General features: G+C 54.4%; 1 protein-coding gene across 3 annotated transcripts; it reads right to left on the bottom strand.

Annotated features, from left to right (window-relative positions):
- Nucleotides 1–1,341: 1,341 nt before the first annotated feature.
- LINGO4 (leucine rich repeat and Ig domain containing 4) lies at nt 1,342–9,705 on the bottom strand. 3 transcript variants are annotated; one of them, XM_028485457.2, is made up of 2 exons: nt 9,620–9,705; nt 1,342–8,359 (listed from the first exon to the last, which is right to left on the bottom strand). In XM_028485457.2, the coding sequence occupies exon 2, from the start codon at nt 5,824–5,826 to the stop codon at nt 3,919–3,921; it is 1,908 nt and encodes a 635-aa protein (XP_028341258.1). In that variant the 5' UTR covers nt 5,827–8,359; nt 9,620–9,705; the 3' UTR covers nt 1,342–3,918. The 3 variants fall into 3 exon arrangements, with proteins under 3 accessions (XP_028341258.1, XP_028341259.1, XP_007117331.2); XM_028485458.2 differs by lacking the exon at nt 9,620–9,705 and having other exon boundaries at nt 1,342–6,606; nt 8,098–9,606; XM_007117269.4 differs by lacking the exon at nt 9,620–9,705 and having other exon boundaries at nt 1,342–5,713; nt 8,098–9,606.
- Between the last annotated feature and the right edge of the window lies 1 nt (nt 9,706).

Genomic DNA, 9,706 nt, shown 5'->3' with positions numbered 1-9,706 from the left:
CGCCTGCCGATGCAGGGGACACGGGTTCGTGCCCCGGTCCAGAAGATCCCACATGCCGTGGAGCAGCTGGGCCCGTGAGCCATGGCCGCTGAGCCTGCGCGTCCGGAGCCTGTGCTCCGCAAAGGGAGGGGCCACAACAGTGAGAGGCCCGCGTACCGCAAAAAAAAAAAAAAAAAAAAAAAGAGTTGTTCAGAGTGGGTGGGGCTGAGGATTCTACCTTTCTCACAGGTCAGGTAGATTCTACAGAATCTACCTGGATTCTACCTTTCTCACAGGTCAGTTCCTGCATCTGAGAGACCCTGGGGAAGGGGGTTATAAGAGCAGACAGTGACTGGAGCAGTATGGCAGTGTGGTGGAAAGCATTTGGATTTTGAGTTAGCCCTGAGTCCAGAAGCAGCTCCCTTACTAACCAGCTCTGTGTACCCGAGGAAGTTAATCTATTTGACCTTTAGTTCCGTCAGCCAAGATTCCCTGTCTTATAGGGTTGATGTGAGGATTAAATAAGAAAACATACATGTAACCACTAATACAGAATAAATGTTATTTTTCTTCTATCTCCACGACTGTCCCTCCAGGGGAGAGCTGCCATTGGATTGCCTCTGATGTGGACTATAACATCCCTGCACATGCGCACACACCACTCGCCTGCGTCCCTGGTTGCCATCACACACTTGTCCACACACACACACACCCCCCTGAGCTAAGGGCAGCCTTTCCAAGCAGATGGGGTAAGGGGCTGGCTTTCTGATGATTGGACAAGCTGTGAAAGTGCTCATTGCAGTAACCTTGTTACGGTAACTAGCGTCCCTCTCTGAAGGTGTTCTGGAAAGGCCATGTCAGGAGAGCAAGGGGTGGTAGTGGGGGAATCCCACAGGCATTTCCTCTAGGTTGAATGTGCTTCTCGAGGGACACTTTGCCCACCTCTGCGGAGGAGGCCCTAGTCTACACCCAGAGTTACAGTGTCTGGAGCTGTGCTGTCCAATATAGTAGCCACTGGCCACATGTGGCTACTGAGCACTTGAAAGATGGCTAGTGTGACTGAGGAGTAGAATTTAAAATTTATTTAATTTCAGTTAATTTAAATGTTAAAACCAATACTTGATTTAGTTATCGGAAAACTTTTAATAATGAACAACTTGGTTGGAACAACTTGGACGTGTGAATTGACTTTTTCAACAGTGAATTTTATGAAACCTAAATACAGATCAGATATTTCTGGTGAGAATTTAGTTATCAAATTGGAATGTGTTGTAAGTGTAAAGTATACACTAGATTTCAAAGACCTAATACGAAAAAATAATGTAAAATATTTCATTACTCATTTTTATATAGATAACATGTTGAAATAATCATAGTTTGGGTACACTGGGTTCAATAAAATAGAGTATTAAAATTAATTGTATCTGTTTCTTTTTTCTTTTCTTTTTTTTTGCGGTACGCGGGCCTCTCACTGTTGTGGCCTCTCCCGTTGCGGAGCACAGGCTCCGGACGCGCAGGCTCAGCGGCCATGGCTCACAGGCCTAGCCGCTCCGTGGCATGTGGGATCTTCCCGGACCGGGGCACGAACCCATGTCCCCTGCATCGGCAGGCGGACTCTCAACCACTGCGCCACCAGGGAAGCCCTCTTTTGCTTTTTTAATGTGATACTAGAAAACTTGAAATCACATAAGTGACTCACATTCTGTTTCTATTGGGCTGCTCTGGCGGCTGTGGGACTCAGGCAGCAGCATCTCCCAATCCAGACACATGTCATCCATTCCCCACTGCCTCAGGGGGCTTCCCAGAGTAGATTTCTCTGAACAGCAATGCTGCTTCTGCCCTTTTCTGCATTGCAGTGTGGGCAACTAGTATGAGAACCTCTAGCACTTGACCCCCACAAGTCCCAATCTCACAAGCTACTGGTGGAAGATTTTAGAAATGAGGGAGAGGGCTGTGCCCCAGGGAAGCCTTTCTGCTGTCTAATAAACTGGAGAGGGGAGGTTGCTGCAATGCTAAGAGAATTGTGTGTGCACGGTGCCGGGAGCAAGGTTGGAGGCTCCGGATGCTCAAGATTGTGTGATTCTCCAGCCTCACTCTCCAAACTGCCGGGTTCTCTCTCACATTCACCTCTGCCCACAGCCCCCTGCCCCCAGATTCCCACCTCTGCCCCACCGAAGAGCTCGCCTGCTGGTGAAGTCCGGCTGCCCCCATATGGCGCCAGCTTCTCTCACCTGTCTCAGGGACAGTTTGGGCTGGGAATCTCCTAATGAGTCTCCTCAGAGCAAGGACAAGGGCAGCAGGAATGGCTAGGAAGCTGATGACGCTTGCATATTGGTGGGTGAGGGGTGGGTGGGGGCTCTTGAGGGTGGAGGGGAACTAAGGACGCCGTGCAGATGCTGCTGCAGAGAGAGAGAGAGAGAGAGGGAGAGAGAGGCTCCCAGGGACCTCGTGACTCTCCACTTCTCGGCCCCTCCTCCCTGCTCCTTTCCTCTCCCTTCACTCCTCCCCTTCCGGTGATGCTGACGCTGCTGCCCTGTCCCTTGAGCTCTCAGCATCTCTACTTTTTCTAGCTCTGCTTTGCCCTCTCTTTGGAGTACACTCAGGCAGTCAGTGTCTCCTCCTCCCACTCGGCCTCTGCATCTGGGGTCTCCGTAAGACAGCGACCTCTATGCAAAGGCAGCTTCCCACCGGGGCTGCGCTAAACACGGAACCAGGGGAAACTGCTGAAGGACGGTGGAAAGGCAGGTGGTTCCTGCTACTCCTTTCCTCCACTTTTCACTGCAGCTTGCAATGCCCCTCCCACCTTGTTCCTTCAAACCTAGTCCTGCCGCGTTCTGGGTCTCCCTCCTTTGACAGCTGCAGATTCTTGCTTTTGTTAGTCATTTTCTAGGAGTTCTCTTGCTTTCCATCAAGGGCACTAGGGATCCGCAATACAGGAATGTTAGGGAGATTCCAACCAGAATGAGAAAGAAGGGAAGGAGCTGGGTGCACTGGGTTGAAATTTCTGCAGAGCGATCCTTTGGAAGGCAGAGGATCTCACCTCCAACTCCAGAGAGGGAGAGTACAGAGGAAAGGGTTGACACTGAAATGGGCTGGGAGTGCTGATCTCCCCAGGCATGGCGGGCAACCTTTTGCGTAAACCCCTGGTTCTCAGGCTCGTTCGATTCAGGCAAGGCCATTAGGATACAGGCTCACTGGGCAGGCAGAAAGGGTAGGAAGGGGGAGATCTGAAAGAAATAAGGGGTGGAAAAGACTAAAGAAAACTCCAGAGATCACATTTAGTTGTGGCTGCTACTGTCACGGCCTTTTGGCAACAGGTTTAATGATGTGACAGACAGAGGCAGGTGGTGGGGCTCATGCACACTCAGTGCCAGTGTGTAGTCTGTCCTCCTCCCCGTCCCACGCTCCCCTGTCACATCCTCTTCTCCTTAGCTTGAGGTCATTGGCCCTAGTTCTTTGCACCTAGAGAGGGGACAGAGCAGAAAAGAGAGACCACCTGGTTGAGGAGCAGAGACTCCAAGAAGCAAGTGGCACTTCCCAGCCCCATCTCTGAAGTAATCTATGGCTGTGGTTGGCGATTGGTATTGGTTATTAAGGTATGTGTAGGTGGGTGTGAAGGAAGCCTGGAGCTTAGACTAGCAGACTGGAGGGTTATATTTCCTGCTTTGTATGTGGTGTGGGGAGGACTGGGCTGACTACAGGGTCTACATCTTCAGCTTCCTGGGACCCTCAGGGAAGAGATGACAGTGCTATCCTCAAACTTCAAAAGCACAAGGAGGCAGGCTATCAGGAGGCAGCATTAGCTGCTGGCATGGTGCAGGCAGGAGGTGTGGGAGATCTATGATATTTGGGACTAGCTTCTGGTGCAAGCAGCCTTGGTTCTCTTCCGCTTTGGTATCTGAAGCTGGCTTGGATGGGTCCCCAGTGTGGAAGGAAAGGTCAGAAGAGCTTGGCAGTGACCCGGTTACCACCAGAGTTCTTATCCCCAGAGGTTCGGGGTGCCACAAAGTCAAAGGTCATGTGATGTTTGACCCGGCCTTTGCCTTTGCTCCAGAGGGCAATGAGGCCAAAGCACAGGGTTACTGAGGTGAGGAAGGGGAGGAAGCCGACTGCCAGCACCATAGCTATGCCTCTGCTATCCAGGAAGAAAGGCCCTGGGATCCCTGGCATGGTGATGTTGGGGTCAGAGAGAGTGCTATTTGGTGGTTCAACTTGTATTACTTCCAGCCAGGTCCTCAGGGAGTCATTCCCAGCTACATTGCTGACCACACAGACATAGGCCCCTCTATCCCGTAGCTGCACGGAGCGGATCTCCAGCGTCCCATCCTCCAGGACCCTTACTCTCCCGGCCCTTCCCAGCCAAGCCCCCTGAGGCCTCATCCAGGAGACGATGGGGGCTGGATCTCCATCTCCAGAGCAGGAGAAGACGGCATGCCCCCCCTCCTCTGCAATGACCCATCGTGGCCCGGACTTTCGGATCAAGGCTGGTTGGCAAGTGAAGTGCCCTGGAGGTAGGATGTCTGAAAACTCCCTCAGGCTCTTCCCCTGGACGTGCTGGGGGCCGGCACAGGCAGGGGGGGACGTGCCAAAGTCCAGGCGGCGGCGGAGCCGGAGCAGCCAGACGAGGCGGCAGTCACAGGTCAGGGGGTTACCAGACAGCCTCAGGGTGACCAGTTTGTCTGGAGAAGGGAAGGCTGTTTCCTCCAGTGTCTGAAGGGCGTTATCCGCCACGTCTAGGAGGTGGAAGGCAGTCAAACCATGGAAGGCGTGGGCAGCGATGGAGGTGAGGCATGCCCCTGACAGTCGGAGCTCCTGGAGCCGCACCAGGGGGCTGAGCCTCCGGGCCGGGATGGCAGAGATGGGGTTCTGAGACAGATCCAGGACCCTGAGGAAGCTCAGGTGGTACAGCGCTTGGAAGGGCACCGAGCTCAGATTACAGCGGGTGATGGCCAAGCTGCTGAGGTTGAGGCCAGTCAGGCTCCCAGGCTCCAGAGCCTCCAGAGATGGCCAGTGATGGATCTCCAGCTCCTTTAGCTGCCCCAGCCCTTGCAGTGCCCCCGCTGGCAGCCTCCCAATATCTAATTCTCGGAGCCTTAAGACCCCTAGCGCTGGGAGGCGGGCCAGGGCCGGGCCAGGCACGGTGCTGAGGTTGCAGCGCTCCAGGGTGAGGGTGCTCAGCTTGGCCAGTCCAGCAAAGGCTCCCGGAGCCACAAACACCAGGTGGTTGTCCCCAACCTCCAGCTGCTGGAGGCTGCCTAGCTCCCCGAAAGCTCCATCGAGGAAGAGGACAATCTGGTTGAGGCGAATGTCCAGCAGCGTGAGGGCAGACAGGCCTGAGAAGACCCTGGGGCCCATGATTCGCAGACGGTTGCCCTGCAGCCTCAGGGTGAGCAGGCTCTGCAGACCATGGAAGGCCCCTGGCTCGAGGGTGGACAGCTGGTTGTAGCTGAGGTCCAGTTCCCGGAGCAGGCCCAGGCAGGAGAGCATTCCCTGCTGAAGCCCCCATAGGCGGTTCCCACTCAGGTCCAGGAGCTCGGTGTCCAGTGGGAGTCCCCCTGGTACAGCCTCCAGTCGCCGGTGGGCACAGAGCACTGCCCGGGGTTGGGAGGTGCAGTCACACACAGCAGGGCAGCCGCCTCTGCTCCCCCCAGACAGGAGGAGCAGGAAAAAGATGAGGGGCCACGGGGGCCAGGCTTGCTTTGGAGTAGTGGCCGCAGCCATCCCCTCTTCAATCCTGGAATAGACGATGACATGGCCCTTTTTGGAAAGTGGCTTCAGATGATGGGGACCCTGGACTTTCCTGGGCCTCCTTAGAGGAGAGAGATATTGAGCTACCCATCTCAGCATGGCCAGCAACTAGGGTGCAGATCTGGGAGGAATTCTGGTGCACACCTTCCCGGAGCCTTCTGGAGCTCCTCTTCGGGGACTCTGTACTTTCCTCCCCCTCCCAACCTGGGTAACAGGCCAAGTGCTTACTAGCTCATGGAACCCTAGTCAAGTGGGGAAGGTTTTAGGGGAGGGAGACAGGAAGCAGCAGGGAAGTAACTTTTGAGTTTCCCTACATCTGTGAGATCCAGAAATACCTCAGGTCCCTTCTCCCTGATAGCTGCTCTCCCAATCTCTGCTCTGTCCCTCTCTGCCCACCCTTCTCCCAGGTTATCTACCCACAGCTTTGTCTACGGCTTAAGGGGGATCATATCCCTGGATCTTGATTGGAGGCAGGCATCACCTTGACTAAGTCATCCAAGGCTGGGAAGCATGTGGGCCTCAGCTCTGCCCCCCAGGCTCCACTTACTGCCTCTCTGCCCTCCTCCAGCCTGGCCCAGGGCCTGAGGCCCCAGACTAACGAGATCCAATCTCCCCAGAACACCTTGTGGACGACAGCCAAGCTGCACATTAGATGTAGCACAGGATGCAGGGGCTACATGAATCCCTCACAAGAACCCCAAGGGCAACCCCGCCTCCCCTATAGATGACATTCGGGTGTGAGGAACCCAAGAGGTGGCCCAGTTTTGTTGCTTGGTCCTCAGACTTAGGCTTCTCTCATACCCCTCCTTCGTGGTGTTTTGATTCAAGCCCAGTGTGTGAGTCTGAGGGAGATCTCTTGTCCCCTTTGGCCTCTGCTGCCTGAGAAAAACACAAGAGACAGACTGAGAGCCAGGTAGGCATAGACAAGTGAGGAGAGACAGCGCCTGGCCAGACGCTATGGTGGGGACCAAGGGAGCCCTTGGCTGGCACAGCAGATCTCTGGGCACAGCCTGTCAAAGTGGTTTCTGGGTGCCAGGGGCCTGGGCAAAATCAGGCGGATGACCACTGGAGCCTGACTGAGGTGATGGAGGAGAAGAGGTCCCATAGACTCACCCTGTTTAGTGACAGCCGGGACCCCAAGGGAGGGGAGGTATTGGAATTGGCAAGGGATGCTACAGAGATAGGAAAGGAGCCAAATGAGGCAGGAGGCCTGGGTTTCTTTCTAGCCGCAGATCCCACTCACCTTTGACCTTTCAGGCCTCAGGCTTTCTGGGCCCTACAGGGTCAACTTTCTACCCCATGGCCCATTTTCTCCCAGGTGGAACTTAGGAGAGGCAGTTTAAGAGATGGTGTGATTTCTTCCCCTTTATTTCCCACTCTATACCCTCTCCTAGAAGGATCATTCTGGTGGCTACCCTATAGCTACTTCAGAGGGCTGTAGTAGTTCAGAAACTGAAGAAAGAGGCCCAAAGAGCAGAGCGTTGTAGGACACCATTCTGAGGCTTGGCCATGAGAAAGAATGGCACGGCAGAGGCTGATGAGCAGACTCCTCTGTTCCCTATCCCAACCTAACAGGTGTGGATGGCATGCTAAGAGTTCTCCAGGCAGAGAAATGTCCCAGGCACCCTCATTCCCCTGGTAAGTCCACCTGACAGCTAGCTCTTTATCACTACTGCTGCAGTTCCTGCTCATCCTTCTTTCCTGCATTCAGCAAAAGTGCAGTGAAGCGTGTAACCTAGCTTCCCTCCTTGCCACTCCTGTGAATGTCCTCTTAGTCTCCGAAGCCCGCTGGGCCAGGGCCTGGGGATCTGGTCCCTTCTCTTTAAAGGTCGCTATTGTAATCATAAACTTCCCTTGCCAGTCTCCACGGCTACAGGACTGGCTTCCGGCCACTTGCAGGAAGAGATAGGTGTCAGGACCACTACTTTCTCTCCTTGTATGGGCTGGGGTCTGGGGCATCACCCTCAAGGAACAGGGAGCTTTCTTCTTCTTGTCTCTATGTGGCAGTCCAGAGACACAGCTGATCCTGGATATCCTCTTTAAAGCAGACTTGAGTGAGGCACAGGGACCTACACGGGGAGGGGCTCTTGGAGGTAAGATTTCTGGAATATCCACACGGATTGCAGAAAAACCCTTCCCAGAGGTAGAGATAGCACCCGGGAAATGGAGGGAGGTCTCCTTGGAGTCCTTCCCTCCGGAGAACCTGGGCCATCTTAGTTTTCCCATCAAAGTCCTATGGGGCCAGGATCGATGGTTGGCTGGGCCTGGGGTGGGCACAGACCGTCTAGCCTTGACGGGTCTGGCCTTGTCTCTGAGAACATTATGGAGAAGGGCAGCTGCAGCTCTGGGACAGGAGGTGGGTGCACTTACCAGAGAAGCTGGAGGGTGGCATCAAGTTGGGCACTGCATCTGTGCGGGGCTGGGGGCCCGTCCCACTCGAGCTGCCCCTCTGCCCCGCACCTCCCCGTGCGCCTCTCTCCCCGGTGCTCCCCTGCCTGCCGCTGCTGCTGTTGCTGCTGCAGCGGCTGCTGCCAAGACCGAGGTAGAGAGAAGAGCCACAAAGCATTTCTCCTTTTTTTTTTTTTTTCCTCTCTCTCTTTTTAAACCAGGCGAGAATGAGTCTGCAGCAACCCTGTTGGTGCAAAATAAATAAATAAAGCAACCAGGGAGGGCTGCAGCAGGCGCCACTTCAGGATGGCAGAGGAGGGGAGGGAGCGCAGATGGGTGGAGGGGTCGGCGGTGGAAGCTGCTGGGCAGCTCCGCAGGGTCTCTCGGGCATCCTGATTCCCCCCTGCGGAGCTCTGGGGCCGGGCACTTTCCGTAGGGTTGTCTTTCAGTCTCCCAGATGCGGGGCAGTTCTGTGCAACCTCTCATTCTAAATGTTCCCTGTGGGTATCATTTGTGGGGGAAGTTCTCAGCCCAGAACACCCGCTGTGGAGCTTAGTGTGAGACGGCTTCGGTGGGGGGGCTCCTGAGGACCAGCTCCCACGCCTCAGTGGGGGACCGCTCAGGGTGGTGCAGGATCCTCACAGTGCGGACGGCTGGCAGGGCTGGGAACCTGGGTCCTCACGCAGGAATGAGATTTTGCAGAGCAGCAACACCTCTTGCCTTTGAAGTCGTTTTATAAAGAATGGCACAGGTTAGGGTTTATGTTTACCCTCCCCTGAGAGGAAAAAAAAAACCAACCCTCCTGACCACCTGCTGTTTATCCCTCAGAGGAGGGCTCACAGCTATTTATAAAGGCAAGAGAAGTTCTCGGGCAAGATCACGGCTGGAGAAAGAGGTCTCCTTCACCCTGCCAGACTTGGTGATACCCAGGCACAGAGTGGTGAAATCGCATCTGCTGCCTTTCTCCATAACGAGAGCAGGGCTGGAGGATGGGGCCCAGACAGTCCTCCGAGGGTCTGTCCTTGGCCTTCTGACTGATTGGTGTCCAGCCATCTCTGCTTTTAGGGTTTCCTTTGACAGAAGACAGCTCGGGCTGGGATAAAGTTTGGGCCACCCCACGTCTAAGATTGGTGAACTGGGGCACCAAGTGAAAATGTTCTGGGGTCCCTCAGGATTGGGATCTTCCCTGAGGCCACCAAGTTCCTCTGATCTGTGACCTCAAGGAAGACAGAGATTGTGTCAGATTAAATGCGTCTGTAGAGCTGCATGACTACAGGTTAAGTGTGTGAGTATGTGTTTCACATGTATGTGGACGTGTGTCTCTGATCAGATTTGTGTAACCACTAAAGTCTATTTTTAAAGTGCACGTGAGAAGTTTGAGTTCTAACTCTCTGTCTATCTGTCTGTCTGTGATGCTCTTGGCCTTCATCATACCCTATCCTTATACCCAAATCCCATAAAAATATTATCCCCAGCCCCTCCCTTACCCCCATCCCCTCCTTACCCTCCATATATCTAGTCTTTTTTAGACCCCAGTGTGCCCAACAGTTTCCTTGCTGAGCTGGGAGGAAGGGGGAAGGCAGAAAATCTG

This window comes from Physeter macrocephalus, unplaced genomic scaffold, assembly GCF_002837175.3.
Source record: "Physeter macrocephalus isolate SW-GA unplaced genomic scaffold, ASM283717v5 random_405, whole genome shotgun sequence".
In the NCBI taxonomy this organism is placed as follows: Eukaryota; Metazoa; Chordata; class Mammalia; order Artiodactyla; family Physeteridae; genus Physeter; species Physeter macrocephalus.
This window is presented reverse-complemented; position numbering and strand designations above follow the sequence as displayed.

Coding starts and splice junctions, on each gene's coding strand:
- LINGO4 (XM_028485457.2), bottom strand. CDS start 5,826: ATGCTGAGATGGGTAGCTCAATATCTCTCTCCTCTAAGGAGGCCCAGG.